Source organism: Paralichthys olivaceus, chromosome 4 (genome assembly GCF_024713975.1).
Source record: "Paralichthys olivaceus isolate ysfri-2021 chromosome 4, ASM2471397v2, whole genome shotgun sequence".
NCBI lineage: Eukaryota > Metazoa > Chordata > Actinopteri > Pleuronectiformes > Paralichthyidae > Paralichthys > Paralichthys olivaceus.
Genome location: NC_091096.1, coordinates 16,941,064 through 16,956,559, shown reverse-complemented (window position 1 = coordinate 16,956,559; position 15,496 = coordinate 16,941,064). Strand labels below are relative to the sequence as shown.

At 41.5% G+C, this 15,496-nt stretch overlaps 1 protein-coding gene across 10 annotated transcripts in view; it reads left to right on the top strand.

The window, feature by feature from the left end:
• The window catches only part of trpm3 (transient receptor potential cation channel, subfamily M, member 3), a 137,838-nt gene that overhangs the window by 76,632 nt on the left and 45,710 nt on the right, over positions 1–15,496 (top strand). For all 10 annotated transcript variants that reach the window (XM_020093874.2, XM_069523943.1, XM_069523945.1 and 7 more), the window contains 5 exons: positions 539–740; positions 2,062–2,275; positions 3,947–4,071; positions 5,384–5,555; positions 15,134–15,308. In XM_020093874.2, the coding sequence (XP_019949433.1) occupies positions 539–740; positions 2,062–2,275; positions 3,947–4,071; positions 5,384–5,555; positions 15,134–15,308 (888 nt within the window). The remainder of the gene's footprint in view (positions 1–538; positions 741–2,061; positions 2,276–3,946; positions 4,072–5,383; positions 5,556–15,133; positions 15,309–15,496) is intronic.

Genomic DNA, 15,496 nt, shown 5'->3' with positions numbered 1-15,496 from the left:
ACTCCCTCTCCTCCCAGGGCTCCCACTCCATCCTGTAAGGTGATAATACAGAATCTGAAAGCTGCATTCAGCACATCTGAATAAGTATGTTCTTGTGCAGGAATAATACAATTGATTCTGTACAATTCAACTGTCACAATGCTAACCTTTGAGTTGCCAAGTGGGAAAAGGAGAGGAGAAGACAGGAGGGAGTTGGAGGTTTGGAGGTTTGTGAGGAGCAGAAAACAAAAAGAGACAGAGCCAATATAAGATTACAGGGCCCCACAGATGCTTCTCCTCCTCCTCTCCTCCCAATCAAGAGATGAAAGTCAAATGACAAGCTGTCATTTAAGCCTTGCCCACCTCTCACTGACTACAGCAGCTCTCACACTTTTCTCTCATCCCCCTGTTAGACACAATGTCTTTCTCACCCTCCCCTCTTTTTTCTGCCCAATTCTACAATAGCTTTGCTCGAGGCTTAGACCTGTCTGGGTTCCAGTTGTAATCTGTGAGGAATTTGTAATATACCCATCCACTTTGACTTTCTGCTCTCATCCAGGTGCTGTTGTGGTCGTCTGATAGGTCAGCATGTGGGCCTGCCCCCTGGCATCTCATCCAGTCAGAATGATAAGGCAGAGCGTTTGGCCAAGAATGACAGCCTGTCAGAGAAGTGGTCCATCAGCAAGCACACACAGCTCAGTCCCACCGATGCCTTCGGCACCATCGAGTTCCAGGGAGGAGGACACTCCAACAAAGCCATGGTGAATCCCATAACAAATCTACTGTGTCACATTTTGTCAGTGTCTTGAAAAAACCTCGCTTCTCACGTTAAACATTTCTTACATATTTCAAATTGTAAAAGGAATGTAAAGAGGACTCATTATCACCCCTCTTCATCAAGGTGAACCTGGTGTCAGTGTAGTGCAATAGACAGTAAACAGATTTATGATCTTATTGAGTCTGTGCAAAACACACGTTGTGTGTAGTTTGGTTGCGGTATAGGGTATTTGTGTGTGTTTGTATGTATTTGACCTATTTAACAGTCTGATGGCTGTTGGATAGAAGCTTTTCCTTAGTCTGGACCTCCTGCATTTCACTATGTAAGTCTTTGATTTCCCAGTTACACTAGCGCCGACTTCAAGCACAACATCAACAGACTACAGTGTCTCTTTTCAGTTTTATTTAAAAAAAATCACTCTTCTTGGCAGACTACACATGGCACAAGCTTGTTTTTTTTAATGCTGGTCACAATATTTTGGTTGGTCTGAAGCGGTTATTTCTGCTAGACAAGAGTAGTGTTGATGTCCCAAGAGCCAATTCCTTGGCTGTCGAAACAAAGAACTGGTTCGAAATTAGGTTCTGGCTCCGAACCGGTCCTTGAAGTGCCTTGGTGTAAAAGGGGTATTAGTCCTCAATCTGGCTCATATTTAGATTAAACTCAGAACAAATTAAACATCATCTCACATATGAAGAAATTCATCATATCTGTTAGCATAAAGAGTACAGCATTCTAATAATTATGATTACATATAATTATCAATTCAAACGAGTGCGGTAGTTACATTTGTACCTGTAATCGATCCATTCCAAAAGTAGAGTGTTGTTTACACAGTCACTGTCTCTAGAAATCACATTTACACAACCACATCACATATACTACAACACACATGATTAAGGCTAAATAAGGTCTGATTTATTCCCAGTGTTAAATTATTCATCCAGACACATGTGAGGTTGAGTGTCTGAAAATGTATGAGATGATAAACAGATGCTCCATAACACATGTGGTTCTGCAGTTATACTACACATCTGTTCAATACTTTGTATAAAATGAAAGCCATACGCTCAGCATCAGGTTTTAATACAGCTCTGTCAGATTTCCTTAACTTTACCTTTACATCGTAGATTTCCATCACATGTAATGCTCCTGTAACACAGTAACATGTACAGTTTGGACTTACTGTCTGTATTTACACGTTTGTGTGTTTCTATCTCAGGCACATGCAGACAGAAGTCACCATGTGCCTGAGGGTGAAGCAGATGTGCCGCTGTACATCACTGACACCTCTTTACCGTTTGCAGTACGTTCGAGTGTCTTATGACACCAAGCCTGACTTGCTGCTCCACCTGATGACCAAGGAATGGCAGCTGGACCTGCCCAAACTGCTAATCTCAGTCCACGGGGGCCTGCAGAACTTTGAATTACAACCCAAACTCAAACAGGTCTTTGGCAAAGGGCTCATCAAGGCTGCCATGACAACAGGAGCCTGGATATTCACTGGTGGGGTCAACACAGGTAAAGTTCTGTACAAATTGGCCAATTCATGTTGAAGACAAAAAAATGATGAGTATATTTGAATGTTCCTCAAAGATTATTAGCTATTAAATAACCATTTATTCAGCCCCTCAGGGTGTAAATATGTTTCAAAAACCACTGGAATACCACAAAAGGGTTATTTAAATATATAATGAGCACTTAACTCTACTTACTCTTCATAGTCAGCACAGGGGAAGTAGTAGCTCTATTATTATAAACAGTGAGAGATAATAGTGTCAGTCTATAACTGCTTTTTGATTTTCATGGAACAAAGTAGGGTAGGGTGATAAAATAAAAAAAATATTGCAATAGAATTTTCATCAATCGCAATATAATACATGCATCAATATTATACTTATGTGCAAGCACAGTGAAAAGATACTATATCGACTGATCTTCATATAATTTTGGCCACATTGCCCAACCCTACATCACAATGTGTCACATTTAAATTAACACATTGAAAAGTGATATTTTTATCAGGAAAGACTATATATGACCTAAAGTCATCAGAGTTATTGTTGTTTTATTAGTTGTATGATAGAAATGACTGAGGAGGAAATTTGTGTCCATGATTATCTGAAACCTTTTCAGGCAAAATGGGCTTTTCCCCTGTACAGAGTCGAGAAGAGTCAGCCCAGTGGAGACTTGTGACTGGTAGCAGGATGAAAGTGGCCTGTAGCAGGATTTATGAGGACCTCAGTCCACTGGATCTTAATCACAGCAGGTGCAGGGTTTTCTTAAAAGCACCTCTCAAAGTCAGAGAGCAACGAGATAACAAGAAATGAAAATAGCGTAAACAGAAACATAAACATCAGCCGACAGATTGACAACACATGAATTATGCATAAGTATGGAGTTATCATGCATATGGAAAACTGTCTGTGACTGTACCTGAGCTCTACTATGTTTATGTAACGTAAAGCTATAGATATTGGTTTTAGGTTGAGAGGTTAGTAAATGCTTGGTTGTTCCCATCTTCCAGTTTATTGTAACAGTAGTATCCTGAGTCAGTTATCAAACAGTATCAGAGGTGTTGAGAGTGGATAATCAATGCTGTTTCACTTTGTCCTCAGTATCGCACTTCACTGTTTGTATTCTTGCATTGTGTCCAGGTCACAAAAAGAGAAGTAACTTTGATTAAACGTATCAATACTAAAAAAGATCAAAACAATAATGTTTACCAGGACCTGATAAAAAGAAATGATTTGTTATTGGATGCTGTGAGTGGACAACACTTGGATACAGAAAGGAGTAGAATGTTAGAATTACTGACAGAATGGGTGCAAAGGCAAGAAAGAGGAAGATAGAAGCATGAATAATGGATCGATAGATTGAAGGAACAATGAATCGTTGAAGTGGAGAAGGAATGAATGCCAGCACTAGAGATGGAATAAGATGGTCTCCAGGTCTGACTGCTGCTCCCCTGAGGACAACAACTACAAGCTAGGAGTTACGACCTGTCCGTGTGTTTGTGTGCTTGTGTCTTCTGCTCCGCACAAATTCTGTTTATCTTTCGCAGCAGAGTGTATCATTATCTGAGTTTAGACTTTGTATTGATTTCGGTGAAACTGATGTGTTATCTATTTCTCTGTCCTTCTCTCAAACACACTCTCAAATGTTTTTACACACACTCATGTAAACACACAGGTGTGATTCGCCATGTAGGTGATGCACTGAAAGACCACGCCTCCAAGTCAAGGGGGAAGATCTGCACCATTGGCATCGCCCCGTGGGGCATCGTGGAAAATCAAGAGGATCTTGTTGGCAAAGATGTAAGTCTCTCAAAAAAACAATAATGTCACGATGAAAACAGCTACAGAGTGGGCACATGTACCACTTGTTTGCATGTTGTTTGTATGTGGCAAATATCAAGTGCACTCCACAGTTGTCAGAGGCAGTAAATTGCGGCTGACAGCTTATTAACTGGGGTGCTGAGTAAGCCAATCCTATCTGTGATAAACACCCCTTCAAAGTGAGTCGGACAGCTGGCGGATCCACATGAGACTGCGGAGCATATGCTGACTCATTCAAATTCTCGGGAATCAATGTTATGTTATACTTAAAATTTCATCAGAATGAGCTGCACACTGTCCTGCTCCACAAGTCAAGCAGAGCCAATTAATGTTGGTGCCTGAAATGAGATGATTAAGTGCTGACGCTCCTTTTTTACGCTTGAACGGTCTCAACTGCATAATGACCTGATGAGTTTACCTTTGATTGTCAGACACTGTCCCAGTGGACCAGCTCCAAGCTCCGAGAAACTTAATGTTGCACGAATATTCACCCAGTTCAGAGGACAAATCTATAAGCAGCACAATTAATGTGTTGTTTAAAATGATGGATTGTGAATGGATCCCAGTGTTTCTTTGATTCATTCTCTAACTTGAACCTGCAGTAAAACTAAGGAAAATGTACTTTGTTGCAGCAGCAAAGAAGAAATAGTGAAATATTAACGGTCCTCTGCGCTGATCGACAATGGATCTATGTTTCTGTCTAGTGGTGTGGGGGAGGAGTTTAAGCAGACAGGAGGAGTATCTACTGTTACCAGTCTGAGCAAATTTTGAGTAGTGCTTTATGCTAGGAATGAAATTGTCATTTAAATCTACTAAGGAAGAACTGCTCATGGCTTTAGATAATAAGCGAAGAAGAGTTGACAGCTGTGATGGTAGTTAACCATAAAATGTAGCCTACTTTAAAACTGCAAAGTTATTAATAATACATCTGTCCCTGTTCAGCGTAAAACAGTTTAAAATATATTTCATCCAAAGAATTGTTAAATCATCTTATGTAGTACCATAACCTCCTGTAGTGACTATAGGAAACATCTGCGTTTGCCATTGTACAGCAGCAGACTGCAGCAAGTATTTAAGTTAACACATATAGAAGAAGAACAGAGAACTATTTCAAGTTGCCGTAGCAGAGCTTAAAACTGTCTCTGTATAAACGTTAGCTCCTGAGGTGGATACCTAATGTGACTTCTCTGGCCTGGTTATTAATCTATACAGTTTTCTTTGCACAAACTGCCCGCCATTGGCTTCTCTGATGTTTTTACCTGATAAATAAATGTTATCTTCTCTCGACCAGGTGGTGCGTCCATACCAAACCATGTCCAACCCGATGAGCAAGTTGACGGTTCTAAACAGTCTCCACTCCCACTTCATCCTGGCAGACAATGGCACCACGGGAAAGTACGGCGCTGAGGTCAAACTCCGACGCCAGCTAGAGAAACACATCTCTCTGCAGAAGATCAACACACGTAAGTGAAAATTAACTGTATCTTGTCTGTCACGGCTATTGTCAGACTGACCTACATACCCTGAATTAGAGAAGATATTTTAGAGGAACACAGCTAATGAAAGCTGCATAATGAAATATCCCTTTTTTTATCAATGCCACCACTGAGGGTTAATTGGGTTCAAAGTCTGCAACCAGACTAAAATGATCATTACTGATAGTATAAACATACTGTCAGAGTATATTTTTAGGCAGCTGTGATACCTATCGATAATCCTTTGAAACTGTCCCTCCCTCCAGGACGGCTTTATATTTTCTTTCAAAGTTTCCTGAGAGCTCAGATGAACTCTTTCCTCAAATGAACCTGCAGATTTTTGTTTTGTTCTGGAGCAGGGCACATAGCTACAACACCAGCTAACAGATAGTGACAGGCACAAACACATGTGCACACACACATGCACCACTCCGCAGACACACCAAGTACATTCAGTTGAACACACATAAAGGAGAGAAAGTTTTTGAGTATCTTTCCAGTGTTCTTATGTAAACCTCAAAATCATGTTTTTCCTGTGCAGCTCTGTTTTCATTTTATAATTTGCTTGAGCAGAAGTACATTATCCTCATCAAAGGGCAGCAAGAGTGTATGTAAATGCACGCGTGTGTTTAAAGATGTAGGTGTGTATTTAGTGTGCATATATTATTGTGTATTTTAGTCTGCACATGCACATATTTGTCTTCATCCACTGCCGAGTCCTTGTCACGTTGCATTTATCCATTTCCAATTTCCACATTACTCTCTTGCTAGAAACCAAATAGATTTGCATGAATAGAAAACACATTTCTCCTCCTTTTTTTCCTCCCTCACACACAAGCGCACACAAACCGCTCACATTCCCTCTAATTCTCAGGAGCCTCCCGCAGCATTGTTTAGAACGTGTCAGAGGACAAACCTGAGTCAGAGAAATGTTTTTTGCAGCCGTGATTTATTGTTATTACCGACTTTCGTTCACAACACAAGGCAATTGTAAAATAATTTCCTCAGCCTTTGGTTGACATGAATGCAGACATTTTAACATCAATACTTTATTTTATTACTGTCAGAGTGTCGGGAAATAGGTGTTAGAGTGTCAAAAGCAATATCGTCCCTCAGACCTTTCCTTTGTCAGTAACATTGCTGTTGACTGTCACTGGTGTTCGCTGATAGGGACTATACATTAAATGTTAAAAGTCGCTCTTGGGATGAAACATAGTTTATCTGTTCTTGGGGTTGACAGGGTACACTAATGTTCTTCTTCCCTGTGTATCACTCTGTCATGTGACCTATGGACTTCCCTTTGTCATCCTATGCCTGGAGTCATACAAAAGGGGCTGGGAAGGCAAAGGGACGCCCAGTCGTCACACAAGCATCCGATGTAAATTTACGGGGAGGTCAAGTGCTCAATCAGTCAAGATGGATTGATGGCACGTTTTTAAAATCATTCTTACACCTCTGCTTATCGTGAAGTGACTTGAGAAGTGAGTGAATATCCACATTTACAGAAATTGTTTTTTTTTGTAACAAATTGTTTCCCAGGTTAGATATTTCAGAATGTTGTAGATTGACATAACCTCAACATTACAATAAAGCTAATTCAAGATCACCTGGTTAATATCCATCCATTGTCCGAGGCATGTTTGAAAAGAAATCAAGTTTTAAATATTTATAGCTGTGTGATATGAGGCCCATGAATAATTTGCTTCTTAACATGAGAAAAAAAAAAACTGGAACAGCTCTAATCCTGAAGCTGATTTACAGAGCGACAGCTTCACCTCTAAAAGAATCTAACACATTACTGGCAAACTGGCCTCCATCTATTCTCTTTTAGTGTACATTTATATTTCACACTTCCCAGTGTTTATCTATTATTCTATGTTTTTGCATCCGTATGATGTGTCCTCCCCTTCCTGTTTCACTGCTGCAGGGCTGGCAGACAAGGACCATTTCTTGATTTAATTACCTGTCCACAGTGAATCGAGGAGTGCATTAATTTTCCTCACAGCGTGGCTCCCATGGGATCCAAGTGTAGCCTTAGGTCCTGTCCAGGAGAGCAGGATAAAGGAAAGTAAAGAGGGAAGAGAGCGGTTAAGTTTGAATGTCCTAACATGTGGATTTTAGACCACACGTATCCACAAGGTTTTTTCTTCTCCACTTCTTTACTTTTAAACACAGTCACACTGCACACTGCACACAAACCAAACATGAAAGAAGTGTGGTGAATAGATATGCGTAATCTCCCCCTGTGGTATTTTTGTCATGTCTGGGCAATCCTGTAGCTAATCCTAGTGTGGCTGTGTGCAATTTTCCAGGCAACAGTCCTGTCATCATGACGGCAAGAAATTCTGGAGCAATCAAATTGGCTCCACAATATTATAATGCAAATTTTAAATATGGGATTCAATTCCATTCCAGGTGTTTTGGTTCGACTGCACAAAAAACCTTCATTTTTCTGAAACCTTTTTTTACATTTGTGGTTATTTTGCACTGTGCACATTTCCATTACAAGGCATGGCAGCACCATTGGCACCTGTCAGAACCCATCACTGGAGCACAGTTGTGCTTTAACTAAAACTCTTCCCACCACCCCTGGGTGATACTTGTGAGTTCTCTCTGTGGACTTTGTCCTGCAGTCTCCACTGTATATTTGATGTTGTGGAAGGTTGTGTTCCTGTGGTTTCGTACACTCTTCAGAGGAGAGTGGATGAGAATATCCAAGGGACAGCTCTGGCCGGGTGTAAACAAAATAAATGCCTCAAGACAGTAAACTTGGGTTGTGCAGCTGTAAACATGTCACATGGAGCCAAGACATTCACACGCAAGAGTAAATGCTGTGCGCTGTGTCCTACTGTACGTGCGTGGGCTTCCGGTGACTGGTTCAGCCAGACATGGTCGAGCTTGATAGAACTTGTAGTGAGATGTAGATGCAAATGAGTCTGGATTATCGTGATGAGGATTTAACATGCAAACAGAGGGACGGAGTCTACAGTGATCATAAACATTCATTGCATGATGATGTACAAGTGTAATTGTAAATTTAAAAAACGTGTATATTGCTTTTCCTGACACGCTCATTTATCGTATTTAAGGTCAGACGCACACTCTGGGACATTTCTTCCACTTGAGCTCCTCCTCCCAACATCTCCTGCCACTGAAGAATCAATAAAACTAAATGGCACCATTTAGCACAGCTCACTCCATGACGCAGCTCTTTTGACATGTTTGCAGCAGGGGCTATAATGCTTTTTAATTACACATCTGCCTCAGAGAGAGGAGGGGTACAAGAGAAAGAGGAGGGAGGAAACAAAAACACAGCCAAGGGATAGACAAGAATTATATGTGAAGCAGCTGTGAAGCATTGATATGACCTTGAGGTGTCTTCACTGAGAGAGCAGGATAAAAAAGTGAAAAGGCAGCGAGAGAGGACATAATAGGCTTCATCCATGAATGTTTTCTTATTTTCTCTTGGAAAATTGGACAAGAAAACCCTAAATCTTATTCGCTTTTGTTTTTGCACTTGACAATTTAAAATGACATCACACTCCAGGCCCAGAGAGGAATTAAAGTTATTCATTTGTGTAATTTAGATTAAGTCTGTGACAATGCATGAGGCACCTTGAGTGTGATCTCTTTCATTTCACCTAAGTTTCTTGGAATATTGAATTGGACCCGTTAGTACTTTGTATATTGAATTCGGCATAGGTGTAGGTATGGGTGTGTGTTAACTCTGTCGACTGTGCAACCTTCACTGACCCTCTTATAGCAGTGGTTTCATTAATCACAGCATACGTAAAAGATGAAGTAGCCGGGGTAATTGAATCTAGAAGCCATAAGACCTTGCGTTGCAGATTAGCCATGACACTGTGACCTCCACTGTGGAGCAGCCCATACAGAGGAGATTATCCTGAAGCTGTTGTACATGGCAAGACAGAAGGGCTGTAATACTCTTTTGAGCACTATGAAGTCTGGAAAAACTTTAGATTTTTTTGATGAATCTTATAATATTGTGCTTTTTTCTTGTGTGACCAGCTACAGTGTCACATTTTCAACCTGGCTTTGAGATCTCACCCTTAGCTGGATGTGGTTGTGTCAAGTAAAATACAAATAGATGGACAATGTAGAAAAGTTGATATTCAAAAGAGATTAAAAGAAAGTCTTGGTAATTCAGGGAAAAAATTGCAAAAGTAATCTACTCAAAAAATATTAAACCGGATATACATTCCGGCCCCTGCCATCGGCCCTCTCTTCAGAGCTACGCCCCCAAAACACATTAGCGTGCACTGAAGGACAACTGCCAGAAGTTGACTTTTCCATGACTGCTCGCTAACCTCTGGCAATCGTTTCGTCTTCAGCGGTGTACGCCTCTCTGCCTGAAGACTGTGGTCATGTGGAGCGAGAGCATGGGCAGGGTGCAGACAGTCAGGTCAGTTAGTGACAGACAGATACACCAGCAAATCATTTCATTTGTATTTTTTAAATGATTTAATTTATTGATGCCTATTTGAACATGAAGAGAATTTCAAAAAAATGTAATTAAAGTTAATTCAGGTCTCTAGATGATGACAATACTATGAGTAACATGGATTCATATACATTCTTCATGACTCTGGTCAGTGGTTTTTAATTCCTGTGGTGGTGCTACATTGATGACTGAGTTTGATCTGACACTGTCAGTGTGGATCAGTAGATATTATTTCATCGTATGTAGCAGGCACATGAGAATAAGTGCACAGAGAGAGTGTGGGGACACTTGAAGACATTGGGCGAAGGTGTGGTCATGCACGAATGAATACGGAGAACATGTCAAAATGATGAACATGAACCACCAGAGTGTTCAACCCTGTAGGGGAGAGATAACAAAGAGCGAGTGAGTAGTGGATTGGATGCAGGACTTGCTGTATGTATGGGTCCAGGTTGATGATGTGCATGGATGACATGTTATGTGGTGTGGAAAGAATTTGAGTGCATGGTCATTAGTGTGAACTGTGGTAAATGTGTTTTGGGGAAAAAAGAAAGAGTAGTAAGAAGGTCAGCAATGTTCAGGCAGCTGGCTGTGCACACTGCAAAGCAATCAAGGAAGTCAGATGGCAAGTTATTTTTTTTTTAGTAGAACCCTACAGGCATGAACTCCAGAAAATGTGTGCACAAGGGATCTGGATTTTGCCTTTCCCATATAAAGAAGGCATTAGGAGCATTCAGATGAGGGGTGGTGCAACATGCAGGAGCCAGCATCTTTTATGTGTGTTGCATTTTATCCTGAGATATTTCCTTTCTTTTTGTTTTTTCAATTTTGCCTTTATTGCACCCAATTAATGTCATCGATGCGCTGACTTGCTCATGGTGAATCCTGCGGTGAACCTCTTGCTGTATTCTCACAAGGTCTCACTCAGACATTATCCAGAGTTTTTACTGACTTGAACATCTGCATTCTCACATACAGCCCCTCCTGATAATTCCAGGATACTATTGGGAGTTCAGTGCATGTCAGAAAGCAGCTTCACTTATATATTTATGATTTCCCCTGACTGTTTCTTCATTGAAGTGTCACAAACCCTTTAAGCTTTTATCTGTGAAGGCGACTGGGTGTCAATCCATTGCAAATGCTTTCTGAATGCAATTCTTCTTTGCTTTCTTGATGTCCAGCAGCTTTCTCTGATCTGTCAAGATGCATGAAGTTACAATATGGTGTGAATATGGTCCAATATTCCAGATCACTGAAAAACCACTGAACTCTCAGACTCACAAATCATCACACAAATCACAGGGGTCATATTTCTTGAACCCCAATTTCCCTGTTGTAAATATATTTTATTGGTCAATGACACCTTTCATGAGTATTTCTCTCCGGCTCACTCGGCCGTGGTGGCCCCACAACTCATGTTACTGGTAAAAAGGTGGCACATCAGACCTGAGTCAGTCAGAATTCTTGTGACCATGTTAGAAATAACCGAATATCTTGATGTCACAACAGGCCGGAAAAAAAAAAACATTTTGGAAAAGCTCTGCCTCAAACCCCCTGACCTTTAGTTCTGTAGCCTGTCGAGTCGTGTTGCCTTCACAGATGTGATGTTTCCCGTCTGCTTTAGTTGCTGAACGGATAATGTTGTGTGCATGTGTGCGTGTTTACATTTGGTGTGAGGGGATGCGAAGACAACGACCCGCATAATGTAATGTAGCACGCCTTCTCCAGTATACTGATCCTAATTTGAGTCATACAAGGAAAAACTTGGCACCACAGACGCACAAAAAGAAGATGAGTCATTGCTGAATCCATAATTAGCATCATTTAAGCATGTTATGTGTGTCTCACTTACGCGCTCCGCTTTCCCTCCCAAATTCCTTCTGTTCCTTCTTACTTCCTCTTCTCCCAGACAAGGATAAATATAGAAAGTTGGCAGTGGATCCTCATCGACTATCAGGGTAGTTTCCCTCCTGAGAGATAAGGTGTGGGCACTGGGTTAAAAACTATGGATGGGATACAGAGGGATGGTTGTGTAATCTGATGTGTTGGAATGTGACTGGTGCGTGGATGCAGCCAGTGTTGGAGGAGGAGGTAACCGGGTTTAGAGGAGATTAGACAGTGCATCTACAAATATCTTCATTATTGCATTTAATTCACATGTAACATGGGGAAACATGGAAATAGACTGTATTTATATAGGGGTTTTCTCAACCACTCCAAGTACTTTACAATACATGTAACAATCCCCCATTCAAACACACATATTCTTGCAGCACTTTTTCTATCACACAGCTCACAAGACAGCCTTTCACCTACACTTGCATCCCTGCGTTGGGTTCAGCTTGAGTTCAGGATTGAGTTACGGTCCTTTTGTTCGTTTTTAAAGCACTAAATGGCCTGGCCCCTAATTAAATCTTGTAGCTTTTCTGCCCCCTTTTCCACTCTCCGATCTCTCAGCTCGTGGATGTTACCCGGCCGAGGCTGAAGGGTGAGGCTGAGGCTGAGGATGAGGGTGATAGTGTGTTCGCTGTCACAGCCCTGAAGTGCTTCTCTTCTGTCAACACATTTAAGACGAAACTGAAGACCCTCACGTTCTTAGAGGCTTTTGGGTCATAAAGTTGTTTTTATTTCCATCATAGCATTTATTTATGTTTTATTTTACTCCTTCCTGAATTGAGCATTTTGTCTTCTTTTATTGCACAGCACATTGGTCAACTGCGTTTGCTTTATGAACTTGACTTTCTATCGTTCATACGCTGTTGGTACAGCCATCAGGGACAATTTGGTCTTGCTCAAGGACACCTCAGTATGCTGACTGGGGGAGCTGAGGATCAAACCACAGACCCTCTGGCTGGTGGATGACCCGCTCTAGATCCTGAGCCACAGCCACGAAACAGTAGGAAGGAGACACAGACATATATCCACCTTCTAACAGTGCTGCACTTTGCACTTTGTAAACTCCAGTAAGAAGATTGCATTCCACTAAATTCAGAATAGCAGATTAGCTTTCCGGCCATGGGTGTAGAACAATAGTTGTAGAACATGTTGAACAATAAATGTGCCTCTGAATGTGCTGACTCATGTTACCACACTGCACAAACTGTATTAAAATAGAGTTTTATTTAATAATAAAGGGAGAGTTCAGAACTCTAAATCCACCCACGTGGATGGAATAATTCAAAGGATTTAGTTCTCTAACAACAACAGGATTATATTTAAAGAACTGTAAAATTGCAAGTTCAGTGGAAGCAGCAGTTGGCCGAGCATCAATACTGGTTAGTATAAGGTCTCAGTTTCCACACAAGCCTCCAGGAGCAGGATTTTTCAGGACCAGTTAAAATTCAGGTCACATAATGGCCATCAAGACTTTTCTATGCAAACTGTACATTTAAATCTGTGAAACTAAACTGAAAATAGATTTGTGGGCACCACAAAGAGAAAAATTATGTAATAATATTAAATGCTCATATTTATAACCATAAAATGTGCCAGCTGTTTTTGAAAAGGCAACAGAAGATGATTAATATCAACATGTATGAGTGTGCATATGTATGGGCGTGTGTGTGTGTGTGTGGATGCACATGTATGGGGACGTATCTGTAGTTAAACATGGGCATGCGTGTGTGCGTATGTATCAACGTGCACGTGTGTATGTATGGGAATGTGTGTGTTGTGCACACGCAGGCAGAGTTTCCTCCCACCAATTAGCCATGACACAGCTGTGCTTTCCCCTTCTCATCTGCTCCCCGGTGGGTTTCAGTTGAACAATAATCTTTACATACTGTGGCGTTGCCTCCAAGAGCTCACTAGTCATCAATATCAATGCTCTGTCCGACACAACCATAAACTGGCACACGCGTACACACACACAGGTAACAGAAAAAATAGACATCCGAAAGAAATGGAAGAATCAGACACAAAATGTAAGTCATTAGTCTGCTTCTCTCCCCCATTCCGCCCTGTTGATGTATGGTCGGGTGATGTGTTGTGGCACAGTGACGTGTTACCTCTTTGAAGTAGGCAAGGCCCCTAAAATATTCTCCTTATGTAACTGTCCCTGTTACAAGGCCGCACAAGGCTGTGTGAGGCAAAGCGTTATGGTGGAAGGTTTGCTCCCAAATACGTGCGTGTGCTTGTGTGCGAGCGTGTGCGTCAAGTTTGTAAGCACACATCTGTACGTGCTCGTCTGCCTGCGTGTTCTGCGAGACAGACGATGCTTTCTCCTTTGTGAATTATGCAGACCAGGATGAGGGTGCAGCAGGGCGGGGAAGATCCGGCAGCTACACAGCTTTTGAATTAGAAGAGTCAAAATACCCAGTAAAAAACACAACCTTGTGAACAAGAAAAAGAGGGAGATGATGAGAAAAAACAGCAGAGAGGAAGACAGAAGGTTTGCAGGAAAGGGCGGAGATGAGGGGAGAAATTAGTTTTGGAAGTGTATTGGACTGAGGACACTAAAAGGGGAAAGAGCATAAGGGCATAAGAGAGAATGGCCCTTAGGAATGAGAGTGAACTGGGTTTATGGTGTCTATAATGGTGTGGTTTAATAAGGAACAACAGCTAGAAAGAGAGGAACACGAATAAAGCAGGAAATTCCTTTGAGAGTGTGGCAATAGCTTTCATATCTGCGGTAGCTTCTCCTGTACTAGCCTCACTGCGTACAGAAATAACCCACCTGCCAATGATGCATAATTACTCTAAATAGCCTGTGATTAGCAGGCAAGGAGCAATCTACTGTATGTGCAACGGTGAGGGATTTATCAGTGAAACGCTCACACACTCTCACAGAGAACAAAGGAAGGCTGGTTATTTTTGGAATCTTTTTTTTACAATCCTCTGTGCCATAATAAGAAAGTGTGCAGCGCCTTGGCAATAAATCCAGGAGACATCACGAGCGGCACATTTACACGTTGTTGGTAAATTTGGATTGAGCTTTTCTATTTGTATATCAAGCCTGACTCTCCTCCCTTTGTCTTTTTCTATCCTTAACCTGTCTTCTCCCTCTTTACTTCTCTGTCCCTTTTCTGAATTGTTCATCCCTGTATTCCTCTCTGCAATCTTTCCATCACCCTGTCTCTCCTGCTCCCGCTCTTTTTACGTGCAGGTATTGGTCAGGGTGTGCCGGTGGTGGCTCTGATTGTGGAGGGAGGTCCTAATGTGATCTCCATTGTGCTGGAGTACCTCAGGGACACTCCTCCAGTTCCAGTGGTGGTGTGTGACGGCAGTGGCAGAGCATCAGACATCTTGGCCTTTGGACACAAATACTCTGAGGAGGGAGGGTACGCGCTCACATGTGCACATCATGCTGTAATCTGAGGACAAACACTAAATCACTTACTCTGGGGGAGAGTTTCTCGTAACATTGTTTGCAATCTGATAACAATGAGTTTGATTATTATCAAATGAGTAAATAACAGGTCTTTGCACACCGAGTCTGTATTTTTCATATGATTTAGATTCGTCATCA